The 14,777-nt window shown below is 36.3% G+C and overlaps 1 protein-coding gene across 3 annotated transcripts in view; it reads right to left on the bottom strand.

Annotated features, from left to right (window-relative positions):
- mdga1 (MAM domain containing glycosylphosphatidylinositol anchor 1) overlaps nt 1-14,777 on the bottom strand; it is a 240,539-nt gene that overhangs the window by 71,358 nt on the left and 154,404 nt on the right. For all 3 annotated transcript variants that reach the window (XM_015378249.1, XM_015378250.1, XM_015378251.1), the window contains 2 exons: nt 12,871-13,067; nt 8,493-8,625 (listed from right to left, as the gene is read on the bottom strand). In XM_015378249.1, the coding sequence (XP_015233735.1) occupies nt 8,493-8,625; nt 12,871-13,067 (330 nt within the window). The remainder of the gene's footprint in view (nt 1-8,492; nt 8,626-12,870; nt 13,068-14,777) is intronic.

Here is a 14,777-nt window from a genome sequence, read left to right as displayed (position 1 = left end):
CTGCGACATTCGGATGGTAGGGTCAGAATTTGGCGTCTACAACATGAAAGCATGGATCCATCCTGTCTTGTATCAACGGTTCAGGCTGGTGGTGGTGGTGTCATGGTGTGGGGAATATTTTCTTGGCACTCTTTGGGCCCCTTGGTACCAATTGAGCATCGTTGCAACGCCACAGCCTACCTGAGTATTGTTGCTGACCATGTCCATCCCTTTATGACCACAATGTACCCAACTTCTGACGGCTACTTTTAGCAGGATAATGCGCTATGTCATAAAGCTGGAATCATCTCAGACTGGTTTCTTGAACATGACAATGAGTTCACTGCACTCAAATGGCCTCCACAGTCACCAGATCTCAATCCAATAGAGCATCTTTGGGATGACAAATCTGCGGCAACTGTGGGATGACATCATGTCAATATGGACCAAACTCCCTGAGGAATGCTTCCAGCACCTTGTTGAATCTATGCCACGAAGAATTGAGGCAGTTCTGAAGGCAAAAGGGGGTCCAACCCGTTACTAGCATGAGGTACCTAATAAAGTGGCCGGTGAGTGTACATAGTGCAGTGAAATTATGAGAAATTGAGACAAAATCAGCGGGGGAAAAGATTTGTCCAGCTTCCCCATGTGTTCCTACCTGATACTGTGTACCACCTTACTGCCTTTCCTGTAAACTCTAACTTCATGCCTTGAGAGGTTCTGTTACAGTAACTGTTTACAATTTGATTAATAATCTCACCCCTCACAGCAATTTATGTGGCCCTAAAGAACCAATAAAGGAATATCAATGTAACATAGGAGAGGCTTAAGTGAAGTGAAATGAGACAAATAGGAAGTAGATGGCAGCAAATGGTGAACTAAAGGGGAAAAAAAACACAAAATGATTTTCATTAAAAAACAAAATGTACAAGTTCAAGATACAAAGACTCAATGCTTTAAAAAAACAACTTAGGAAATCTAAAAATGGCAAACTTCAAATGTTTATGAAGTTTTCAGTACTTGAATACACTTAAAAAAAGAAATGTATGTCTGTTGGACCTGTGAAAGTATCTCTACACTGGGCTCACCCTGGTACAGCTGCTGTGCGGATGTCACAAGGAATCCAAATCATTAAAATCAATGTGTACATTCACATCAGTTACGGTGCAGTGAGGGTGCAGTTATAGAAGCCTTCTGGATAAACAAAGTATTTCAGCACAGAAGGAAATTTGGCCGGACACCAAAGCAGTGTGTGCACCAAGCTCCTGATTTTACATGTCAAACAGGAAAGCGGGCACTAATAATATTAAATAAATAATAAATTCATACCACCAAGCTATGCTAGCAAAATCAGAAAGGCGAAACAGAAGCGGAGGGGCCGAAGCAAGTGTGAGTCACTTTCTGCTGTGGTGCACAGCAGAAATTCTGAAATATGAAACAATGGTGTTAAAGTAACTAAAAGTGCTTAAGTAGATCCAACAGATGCTTTAATTCCTCTTTTTGGGTGTACCATTTCTAAATAACACTTTTTTACTCAAGTAATTTCTTGGATGGCTACTTTTTACTCTTACTGGAGTAGAAAAACAATGTGTTACCCTTAATGGAATATTCTTTGGGTAGTCTACTCACCTCTGCATAAGTATTGTAATGCAATGCATATACTTTATTAAAAGTAACTTAATTTTAATTGAGTGCTCAAAGTTAGTTATAGACAGCGCTGTCAGAAGCCTCTGTTGACACTCATTGCTGTGGGATGTGCTGAAGCTATACAAAGTTGTTCAAATTAAACAGTTTTGCTACTGTCCAGCTGGTTGCCAGACTGAATGTGATACACTTCCCAAGCAGTTTTTCTCAATAATGCTCTTTTTTTCAATGATTTTACTGACAAAAGCAAGCCTAAAAATGATCTCTTCACTGCTTGGAGTAAACCAGCTTCTAAGAGTTGACAACAGTGGCTTATTAAAAATGATAAGATGATAAACTTTTTGGGCAAACCCTTAATTACAAGGAATCTAACTCATTGCATTTTGGATCCTGTGCCTCTCAAACTTAGAAAACTTGCTGCATTTGTAAATGCCCCAAACTAAAGTTTAAACCAGAGCTTTAAAATACAGTAAACTAGTCAATTCATTCATTCAACAGAAAAATTGGTTAATAAATAAATCAGTTATTTGTATAACAGCAACGTCATATAAAACTGGTAATAAAATAAATAGAATACATTTCAAAAATTCTGTTGAATCAAATAGCAATAGCTACTCAATTTGAAAAAAAGAAACAAAGCCTGTGCATAAAAATATCTTTCTATAACAATTTGGAATATAAAACCAGTGACAAGAAACATGTTGCATTGTGCATCATTTTGTTTAATTCTGTTTATTTTAAACTCACATAAATGAGAAGATGTTTGTATGTGATCTCATCAAGTAATCTATAATTCATGTAGCACCAACCTTCCCTCAACATTGCATGAAAGATGTATAAACTGTGACTTATAATGCAGTGCTAAAATCTCTTCTTTTTGGTAAAACTGAAAAAAACAAAACAAAATGTGTTATAGGGAGACTCTTGCAACATCTCAGAAACAACCTTTAATCAGAGGTGCAAAGCTATGAGGTAACTGTTTTGATTTGATGTACTGAAATTATTCTGCACCAAGGAGACTGAGAATTATAGCACAACACAAGAGCGGGGGTCATTTATTGATGAAAGGGACTGGTTTTACCAAAGCACACTCCATGCATGCTAAGACGATGGGTTTGATTTCAAGTAGCATTTAATATAACCTGTTTCTATGTTGTACTTGATTAGTTAATTATAATTCTATAAATACTAATAGAATGATCGTGACTGTGTATAACTGAAGTACAATTATATTAAAATGGGTCGGGTTTAATTGGAATGAATATAGTTGGAGCAAATTAGTTGAGACTGGATTAGGTAAGATTTTCTGCATAACTGAGATATTTCTTTATATATAATAATACATTGTTGTACCTAATTAAGGAGTATTGCTAATACAATGATTGAGTAGACACTTGAAGTATGTAGACTATATCTTTTAGGAGAAATTATAATAAATAATAAGATATATGAGCAGGTATTATTATTAGAAGCACATATTGAAAAATGTGATTGGTTGTGGGGAAAAAGTTTTTGATTTATATTTTAAACAGTGTTTGAAGCTTTTATTGGATGTGGCAGGTTACTTCTATCCTCAAAGAATCATCCATCTGCATTACTCTCACCTTTTCTTGGCATTCAGTTGAAATGACAACAAATACTGATTTTTTAATATTATTAATCTGGCACTGGCTAGGAAAAAAAAAACTAATGTAGAAGTATCTACGTATATTACTGCAACTTTAAAAAACATCAGTCTGTTTACTCTGATCATGGCAAGAGTTATAAGTTTAACAAGATATACATTTTGCAAAGTAAACTGCTTGAACTGAAATGTATTTAGAAAGCACACAAACACCAAGTTTATGTTTGAACAATAAAGACCATACTGTCTGTTTTCTCCTCTTAAATTGACCTTCAGTAGCCACACTCACTATGGACAAATTATCTAATTCAAAGCACAACCAGAATGAATACTGACAAACAGAGGTGGTATTTGGATAAAACACTTCTGGCACTCGTTTTAAGTACCTTCATAAACACAGAGCTATTATTATAATTTCACTGGATGCAGCTTTATTAATTGAATGCCTTTTGTCTTTTAAAATACTTATTGTGAGATTATTAGTCACACATATGCTTTTATTAAAGTATAAAACCAAAAACTGAATACAAAAAAGATACTAAGATGATTCAAAATATAACTGCCTTCCTGAGAGGGTTTCGGTCCATCTTATTGCAAAAACAGGCATGAGTGATCAAGACATTTATTCCACAACACACCCAAAAGGCATTGTACTGTCTGCTGTCTTCCAGCTGTAAATCCTAGTGTGATGTGTTTCTTAAATCTCTCAAATAGTGCACTTTTACCTGGCCATTCACATCATCTGAAGACACATTGACTGTTTCTCAATTCACAAGAACGAGAGAAAGGACTTGTGTTCCCCGAAGTATGTTTTGTGACAAGAACACAGGAAAGTATGGACTTGGGGAGAACCGGAGCACGCAACATAAATCCTGGTCAATCGGAACAGAAGCATACATGTACTTGTGACGTCACCACACGCTCGGCTTGTCTGGAGCTGCATTTCACCTCCCGTTATTAATAGTCATTAGATAATAATAAATTCTTACTTTTTTCATTTAGTGGGGGAGTAATAATTAACACAGTCAGATAAGCACAAAGCAAATTAACATTTTGCCAAATAAAACAAAAAAAATCGCCATCAGAGCCAGCAGTCTTTCACACACGGCTATGCCGAGAGAGGGCCGCTGCAGACAGGCAAACGTTAGCCTGGTTAGCCTCGGAGCTCCGCTGGTTGCCATGGTCCTCTCAACATCGGATTTATTTTTTAATTACGCACTAAATCAGTAAATGGGCCATATAGTGAAGCTTAAAGATATAATGTTCTCGACTGAAATGATCCTAAAACATACTTTTATAGAATAAGCAATAGAAAAGAGAACTTTTAACTAAATATTCTGAGCTCAGTGAGTGCTCCATTGAAAGTTGCTACTGCCGCAGTGCATGCTGGGATGGCAGTCAATCGCGAGAACGGACAAGTCTGCTCTGATGCATGCTCAGTATAGGGGGGGGGCCAGAACAACATCCGGGGACTTTGTCCATTCTCAGTCTTCTGTCCTTGTGAATTGGAACAGTGCTAGGGCTGAGGTTGATGATGTTTCACACGAGCACATGAGAGAGCACAAGTACACGTATTAAAAAACGGCGCATAATTTATTAGTCCAGGCCATCATTTTGCATCACATATTTGCCCAGTTCTAAACCTCAAATATCCATTTTTTGGGGGATTACATTGAACATGAGTGACTTTTCTGCTTTCTTGGCAATACAGTCCCATAGGCAGTAAACCACAACACATTGTGTATTGTGACTTTACTCTATCAGAAAGGAATTCACTTCTTCAGACATTTGAGCTACATTGAAGCTCAATTGGATTTAATTAAACAGACCAGCCCTATTTTATCTCTCCAACACCTGGATCTCAGGTCGCTAATGTTTCTTCATTGGAGCTCTTTTTTTTAGATATAGTCTTATGTAGTTTGAAACATCTCAAAGCTGAATCTCAGAGCTGAAATGTCTGGTATAGTTACTTAAACCGTCTTAAATATATGCTTGTATATTTTGTCTCTCTAACTATGGTGACAGAACTACAGCACTCCTCAACAAATACAATTTCATTTTAAGAGGCAAAAAGAGGATTTTGTCACTGAATGGGATTTAATGGTAGCCCAGTGTAAAAGTCCCTGGACAGGATTATAATGAAAAATAAAACAGACAAATTAATCTCTTTCTCCCATTGTGATCTATCAAAGATGATGATATGACATTACTGGATTAATCTGATCTAAACAGAGAGTAATGCTGCAATGACAAACAGATAAGTGTATATATATATATATATATATAGATAGATAGGTAGATAGGTAGATAGGTAGATAGGAAAGTCAGTTGTTTTGTATTTAGTTTTTTTTTTTAATCTCAGCATTTTTTGTTTTTAAGATAAACGTTATTTATTGTCCCCTTGGCCGAATATTTCTGTTGTTTGACTTTGACTTTTTTTACTTTCTATTTATTTTTCTTTTGATTTCAGTGTTATTTTCAAGCTCTGATTCTGATATTTTAGTTGCTATGTCAAATTGAATATGTCTGTATTTTCTTTTCTTGTGATTGTTATTTTTGATCAAATTTGTCCTATTCTCCCTCTGAATTCTGGTTCCCTTCTGTGTATTTCACTTCAATTAAGCCATAAAACAGCAGCTTTTTTGACTTGTTTCTTAATTTGTCTTTGGAATCATGCTTCACTGTTGTCAAATGAGGTGAATTCAGCCTTGTTTTCTTGTAAAACATTAAAAAAAACAATCCTCATAATTAAAGAATAAAGTACTAACATCTAACGCCTAACTGACTTTCTGCAGCAAAACAAGAAGAGCAGTGTCATGTCAGTAAGAGAGAGAAAAAGGGGAAGTTAATATTTTATAAGAGGCATTAAAGTATCCTACTGGTCAGCAAAGGCTACAATAAGTGTGAAGTATTCACACCCCAAAAGCTTTAATAATCAACCTGAGCAACATGATAGTTCATTCTGTTCAAATAAAGAACATTCATCAAAAGTACACCATTGATTAATACCTGCATCTTTGTTGTTGTATGAATAAAGAAGCCGTCCAAATGTTATTTGCAGATGACGTTATATATGGCTGCTTTCCCACTGAAAACCTAGTTTTTTTCTGCATTGTTCCTGGGTTGAAACCGGTTATAATTTTAGGGGGGATATAATTTTAGAATGATCCGTGATATGCTTGTAATATGAGTATGAAGTAATGATTCAAACTTTGACTAGTTAGTATTTGTTGAAGTTCGTGTTAACAAAAGGCATACAAGGCATACATGTTGGAACTTTCCAGATGAGGTGATTCAGAAATTATTTCATAGTGGCATTTAGCCAATGGTAAAAAATAAAAGCAATACACCTTAATGATTCCAAAAAAATGCAAAGGCATGTATTGGACTCTTGGGTGCTTAATCTCACCGCAGAAGACACATTAATGGAAGAGGACAGAAAGAGGACAAAGAGGAGCGATCCTTAGGAAGATGACCTCAGATAAAGCCATGTGTCTTTGTAAATTGGGATGTGTTTAGTCGGTCTGATTTTCTCCCACTTTAGTCCAACACAGATGTTGAAAATGGGCGAACATGCTAATGCTTGTTAGAAGAGCAGGTGAAGATACATGCTAACATCAGCTACTCTGATAATATGTTTTATTGTTGGAGAATATATATTATTAATAGCAAATAAGTCACTGGAATAACTTGCAATTGAAAACCATTGGTTTTGCTATAGATGCAGTAAATAAGATATGTGTTTAAACTTTAAAGTCAAAGAGGCCCTAGTTGGCAGATTGTATTGCCTTTGATCAAAGCCAAGACAGGTTAGTTGCTTCTACAGAAAAAAAGAGAGGGAAAAAAAAACATGATAGACCTTTTCATCTAAGGAAAAAAAGCCCATTACCAAAATCGTCCAACTCTTGCTGAGAGGGAGTATTAATGTTTAATTTTTTTCCAGTTCCAGGGTGGAGATTTAAAGAAGGCACCTTTAGCATGCAATGTTGCATATTTTGCCCACAGCATGAACTCAAATAAAACAATCATTCAAAGATTGCCTACCTCGTGCTGCTTGTTTGCACTTATTCAGCCACTTTGACCATGAGAACAACATACAACAAGTGTTTCGGCTCCATTAATGCTTGACTAACTAACTTTGACAAACATCTGAACTAGGATTGTCAGTTTACTAAATTTATAACATAAAAGGTTTATTTAAAAAGCACATCAAAGTTTTGATAATAGCGGTAAAGCAAAGCAAAACAAAAAAGATAAATACAAAGAGGAATTAAAATGTTTTTAAAATAAACAAAGCTCTAGGATTCCCCTTGCGGTGCATCAGCCTGACCGTAATAAACCTGACAAGACTGTCAATGGCAACAGTGTTGCTGTAAGTAAGAGAGTTGCTGGGCGGTGGCGTGTAGATGGACAGAGACGTGCAAAGAGAATTGGAGATAACAGGGAGCGTGACAACTGAATTACAGCTGACGGCCCTGAGATGAGCTCTCAGCAACAGAAAAACTAGACAGGAAGACAACGCTGCGTGGAAGGAGACAGACAAGAAAATAGAGACGGTTAGAGGAAGGAAAAACAGCTGCCCCAATAAAAAGGGAGGTAAAGAGATTGATACATAGCAGGAATGTGAGAAGATGAGAGAAATGGATGGGCTTTATTGATAAAGTAATTAAAAGCAGATTTCTGAGCCAATTTACAGCAAGTAACAGAGAAAACTACGATGAAAAAAAAATGCTGTAAAATCTTAAAAGAATAAAAGATATATGGAAGCAACACATTTACAAGAAAATAGACAAAGAATATATATATGTGTGTGTGTGTGTATGTGTGTAATGTGTGTGTATGTGTGGCCATGTCTTTAATACCTGGTGGGGACAATTTCCTAGGAATATGCTACATTTTGGGGACTCATAGGTACTTGTGGGGACCAACAACTGGTCCCCATAGGGAAAGTTTCTCTTCTTGGGGTGGGGGTTAGGTTTAGGACTTAGGTGTGAATTGAGTTTAGGTTAGGTTTAGGGATAGGTATGTGTCGGTAATGGTTAGGGTTAGGGCAAGGGTCACGGTTAGGCCATATAAATTTGTGGGAAATGAATGGAAGTCAATGGAAGGTCCCCACAAGGATATTGTGACACAACATGGGTGTGTGTGTGTGTGTGTGTATATGTGTGTGTGTGTGTCTGTGTGTCTGTGGATTACAAAGATGTGTTTGTCTTTGTAAAGGACAGAATAAGCAACAAAATCTTACCGGTAGCATTTGTTAGCCTGAAGGTAACTGACTTATCTTCAATGTTGCACACATTGCGCACAGACACCTGGCAAGTGTAGTCATCAAAATCCTTGGGCCTTAGGTTTTTCAGTTTAAGGACCTTCGTCTCACCCTGCAAGAGACATTCAACACCCATTATTACACATAGTTTAAAGATTAAAAACATTAAAAAAAATTAAAACATAAAAAAAAAACATTAAAAACATTAAACAGAGTCAGTAAAGTGAAACATATTTATAATGCACATTTAAAAACATAAAAACAACAGTAATTAAAAAATAAAAACAACATCAGTAAACGCTTACACTGAGTAAAAATAAAATGAAAAAAGTTTTAAGAAGACACATTAAAAAATGAAATTGAAGAAGCCTGTCCAATATTCGCAGGGAGAATATTCCAAAGTTTTCACGCCACCACAGAAAAAGTCTGATCATCACTATTATTAATAATAATTTTTTAAACAAAGGAAACCGCTAATCTTTTAATATTAGAGCCCAAGAAGGAAAATGAGACTGTAGTAGGCCAGAGAGCTATAGATTTACAATTCCATTTATCCACCTATGTCAACAGGAGAATTTGAAAATGTATTCTGTTACTCACAGGGAGCTAATGAAGAGAAGATAAAGCCAGGGAAATGTGTAAACACTAAGAAATTCTGGTTAAAAGCCAAACTTAAGTATTCTAAACAAGCAAAAAAAAGATGAAAAAGAGATACAACTTACTTAAATGAAGTGCTTTGAAATAATCAAGATGTGTTAAATAAAGACATGCACTAGTTTCTCTAAGTCAGGTCTGTTCTGCACTGACTTAAAGGTATAGTGCAGGATGTTCTTTGATTTTTTAGGCAAAACCGGCAGAAATCGCTCACTGGAAAGTTTTTTCAGTGGTTTTACTTGTTTCATGGACAACATGCTTTGCTTTACAAAAGCAAAGCATGTTGCATGAAGTTTTTTTGTTACATCCGTAGTTATCTGATGGTCCTAACCTGATAATGTCATGATATTGGTGTATATGACTACTGAGCTCCACCCAGTTCTCATTATTGTTAATTTGATCCACCTGCTTCAGCCTCTATTAAACCAGCCCTCAATCAATTATACGTGCCAGATAATTCAAGCCTTTGGTGAGAGTTCTCTTGGGTACTTGCGTGTTTCTGATTGCTTGATCCTGACCTGTTCTGCCTCTGGACCTCTGATCCTCCTGTCCCTGTTCTGATCTGTTTGCCTGACCTGTTCTCGGACTCTTGATGGATTCTGCCTGTGAACCAGACTCTGGATTATCCTGCCTTTGGTTGCTCAGTTCTGATCTCCTGCCTGTCCTCAGACCTCCGGGACTACAGTGTCTGGGACTCTCTGGGCAGCATCCACCGCGTCTTCTTGGCAGCTGACTGGCAGGAACATACCTCTTACTCCAGGCATGGGACTGAACTCTAAGACCAGGTTAGTGACTCACACATTCATTGTCATCCTCCGCCATATAGACATGGTCACTAACCTGGAGAGGTTCCTGCTTTAGACGCAGACACTGTTCTCTACAATTCCATCGTAAATAAACACATTGTGAAACCTAACTGTCTCTCCGCTTCGAAAACTGGGTCCTGTTGTTCTGAATCTGACAGATAAGGTTGATCCTGTTAGTCTTGCCTTGGAAATGGATCTCTACCAGTATTTATTTATACCCGATTGATGTGCAATGTATACTTTATAAAGTCTGGCTAACTGCATTTGGGATGTGCAAAACAAATCCTCCCTGCGTTCCCAAAATCTCCATGGTCAGAGCCAGTAGAATATGTAGAACCGTCGGTTAAATAGAAGAGTTTTCATCATTTTTACACCCACTATCAGTTGTGCTCGAAATTTTGGTAAATGCCTGACAACACCCGCACTAACTGCATATTCATTATCTTATTTGCACCATTATGGAAAGTCATGCCAAAATGTAGGTGTCTTTTACATCACTGCCAGGGCTACCACTACACAACCTACTTTGTTAATGATGAGGCTCAATGTTTTGCTCAAAAGTTTTTCTTTTTTTCAACTAAGTTGCATTGAACACTACAGATGGTGACATTCAACATTACTTCCATAGACAGAGCTTTCAGGTTGCTTTGATCTCCTGAACAGTTCAGACGGAGGTCTGATAATGGTCACAGTCAATTAATGATATGAACGGCCATAAGAAAAAAAACATAACACAAAATATCAAAAAATTTTAAAAACTGAAGTGTGATTGTTTCCTTAGTTTTTCAGGCCCACAGTCTCACCACATTTTAGCTACATTAGAAAAACTGTATATCTATGAAAGAATAGATAATTTCGTGTATTTTATGCTGCATTTAGTCTTATAAAGCCACATCCAACAGAGTGTATGTGAAGAATTATGTGAACTTAATCGTCATTGAGCTATTGAGCTAAAAGGATGGTGCATTTAGAAAAGGCTTTGCCTGTGACATTAGAAAAATGACATTTTATAGCATATTTAGGTCAAAACATAAAATCTAAATCCCTCTATCCTTCTCTTTCTTAAATCAGTCTTTCTTGCACTCCTCTCATCAGCTCTCTCCGTCATGAACAAAACAGTAATGTTTTTTCTGAGACAGAGCCGTTGAATCCGATAGGGTAGGTGATGAGCCTACCCAATCGGACTTGACCTTGTGACCTCAACACATGCAATATTTTTACACATCTTTTTGTTTATTTAAAAAAGGCTTTTGTAAAGACACATATTTTATACTAAATTGCATGAATTATTACACAAGAAATTATGAGATGTTCATGTGGTGTAACAGTGATGGAGGTAAGGATATTCACAATTCCAATAAAGAGAAGGAAAGGACCACCACGTCTGATACTGAATACAAACTGTAAAGAAATGATATGCATAGCTGGTGCCTTATGGTCCATAAATTAAACTTTCAGAAGATAATATAAATTGCATGAAATGCCTCTCAGCCTTTGGAAAGACTGTATATAGAGAGAAAAATGGCTATTACTTCACATTTAGCAATTTTCTTCTAACCCTTAAAGTTATGTTTAAAATGAAGACTTAAAATTGGTTTTGCATGAATTTTACATTTCCTTTTACTTTGCAACCTTACAGATGCACACAGTGCAATCTTATAATCTAATGACTGGTACCTAAAGATGGATAGACAGAACAAACATTCAGGGTATGAAATGTATTTTTAGCTCTCCTTTTTGTGTTGTATTGTTGTCATTATTTGAGATCAAGCTGAATGCTGTATGGTTTAAAGGTCCAGGATTAGCTGCAACATCTAAATCTGTATTGAGATGCAAATTCTGAAAAATGTACTCTATTTAATCAGCTTTAAATGGTTTTGACTATTGACAGATGATAGATGGTGGATTGTCTAATCCAAAGCATCTCTGAGTAATAGAGCCAAATGAAAGAAATGTTGGATTGTCCCAGCTTTCTCCTTCTCATCAGTATTTGCAACAGATCATAGGGAGAAAAACAGTTTTCGCTTTTTGTTGTCTGCTTAAACAGTTATCTATTTAACTAGAAAGTGAATCAAGAAATACAAAGGCTGGGATGTATTTTATATCTCGGATCAGACGTAGAGTCCAATCAGTAACGGATAGGAAGCAAGAATAGCATTTCATGTTTATTTTAATTTATTCTTTTTTTTATATGTGGTTTGACTGGGGCTTTTTCATCACCTTTACACAAAATGAATACAATGCAGCAAAGACAATGGAGAGAATGAATCAGGACAGACAGGAAGGAAAAAAAGGTTTAATCAAGAAGTGTTACTTATTTACTAATATCACTTATTGCTTGTTTAGCTACGTGACTTTTTAAAGAAGACTAAAGGCAGTCGTTGATGGAGACAGCCATAAAGTTGGTTACTGCATTTGCAATAGAAGAGATAAGTAATATCGGGTAGGAATAATTAAACTGATGAGGTGTCAAAAAAAAACAAAAAAACATAACCAGAATGCTTTAAAATTCTGGTGATCGCATATTCACTGTCTTTTATCTTTAGATAAATAAAATTTAGAGATGCCAACTCAAAAAAAAACAACAACAAATCTGTAAGTGGGTATGTAAATGACAGGGTTATGTAGGCTATTAGGCTAGTTCCACCCCTGTCTGAAGGGATTTGCATAGACCGTACTTATATTGGTGGGTCAAACTAAAGGGCCGAATTGTATATGCACATTTCAATTTTGATTAAAATGTGCATAAATATTGCACATTTCAAAAACTAACTACCTTATTCAATCCTCTTTGTTTTATTCTTCCACATAAAATTGCACAATCCAACATACGACTCACTTTTATCCAAGCAACATAGACACGATTTCAGGATTCAGAAAACATGGTTAAAGATTACCTGAGTGTAAAGAGGTTCATAGATATCGACCCCACTGTCTTTGCTCTGTTCGAGGACCATGGGGCCACGTTTCCAAATGAATCTGGCTGGCGGGTTGGAGTTGACAGTGCAGCGAAGGAATACTGTCTTCTCTTGGTAGAATCCTGTACGTATATCGCCAACCGTCTGGTGCACAGTCAAAACTGGAACATCTAAGTCTGTGAGAACACACAGTGAAAAAAATAAGAATGAATAGTTTGAAATCAGAAAGGTTTTTTTTGTTTGTTTGTTTGTTTGTTTTTTATTGTGAAGACTCAAGAAATCATGCAGAGATCACAAAGCAAGACAAAGTTCAGCAAATAGATATTTTTCGTATTGATGCTGTCAACATCTCTGTGCAAAACGCAATACTATGTTTGGCAAGGATAGGATTTGGCAACTCAGGCACAACATGGGCTCATCACAAGCAGTTTGTTGATTGAATTATCCACCCACTCTGACCACAACTATCCAAACAGCCAACTATTCCTAACAGGCACAAATGTCTAAACAGTCTGTGTGTTTTGCCTTTTTCTTTCTTGCTGTGACTCTCCCACACACCAGATTTATCTATTTTTTCCTCTGTCATTTTTCTCTCTTTTTTCCCCCTGCATTGCTTCTTGAACCTTTTTTCCAGCTCTCCCATATGCTTTTTTTTTTTTTTTTTTTTGCGTATTTCCTTCATGGAAGTGCCGTTTCCCTTCACCTCAAGTGGATTGGATTTCAGCTGCTGTCACGAGTAGGGAGGCTGCTCTCCCTGGTTTCTGCCATTTCTCTGAAACTCACTGCCACTTTTGCTCCACATCACTGTTTCTCTCTCTCTCTGTCTACGTCTGGGTCTCTCTCTCACTTTGTCTCCCCCTCTGACAAGGCGTGTTTGTCTGTGTGTGCATGTGTCTGTGCAATTCAGATTTTTAGCTGGATAATTGAACTGTTGCAGAATTTAAGCATGAAAGAAACAATTTTCACCATTCCAGTGTGTAACCCTGTTTTCCTGCTGTGGCTACATCTTCTTTACCTTATCTTCCATCATGAAATACAGTGCCTTTAAAGAGTTGGCCTCCCAACATATTTCTTCCTCATTTTCTTCTTTTCATCTTCAGTGTTTGGGATCATCAAACCAAAATCTAATACCATACAAAGGTGAAATAAAATCATGATCTCTTTTATTAGAAAAAAAAGAGTGAAAATGTGGTTCTACTTCAAACCTAATAAGGGCTTGGAAGAGCCTTGTGGGCAACATCTATTGAGCGGCATTTACTATCAGTCAGGCTTTTACGTTTATATGAAGGAATTCTTGGGACTCTTCCTTGCAGAAATATACATTTTAAATATGTATGTTTATTTTTCAATAAATACATACATTTGTTTAGCCTTTAGGTGTTGCATTTTAAGTGAGGGATGCATTGCAATAATGTCTTACTGAATTAACTGCTTAAGCTCAAGATTATAAATTGATTACCAGACATTCTCCTTTAATGTTTTACTATTTGAAGCATTACAATGCTTCAAATTGTTCTTTTTTTATACATTTAGACAAATTGAATTAATTCAGTCACAAATAGGAAGATACATTTAATTCAGTGTCAGCTAAGAACAGTAGAGCATTAAAATTTGTTTTAACAAATTTGAACAGTAAAGGAAGAATAAAGAAAATGTGACCAACACTATTTTCAAAGCATTTAGACGAATTTTATTTATTGTACAAAAACTTATCACTTCTTCCAATCTTGCATTTTCTGAAGATAAACTGAAAGTTAATACTACCAGTCTAATAAAGGGCATGTTCTATTTCATTGACTTTTTCATTCATTCATTGAAAATGAACCAAAGGATCTGGTTAATAACCATTAGCAGTTTGGATGAGGGCTGGAAGTGAAGTTTTTCGC

Source organism: Cyprinodon variegatus, unplaced genomic scaffold (assembly GCF_000732505.1).
Source record: "Cyprinodon variegatus isolate N-32 unplaced genomic scaffold, C_variegatus-1.0 Scaffold167, whole genome shotgun sequence".
NCBI lineage: Eukaryota > Metazoa > Chordata > Actinopteri > Cyprinodontiformes > Cyprinodontidae > Cyprinodon > Cyprinodon variegatus.
The sequence above is the reverse complement of the archived record's forward strand: the minus strand, read 5'-3'. Positions and strand labels throughout refer to the sequence as shown.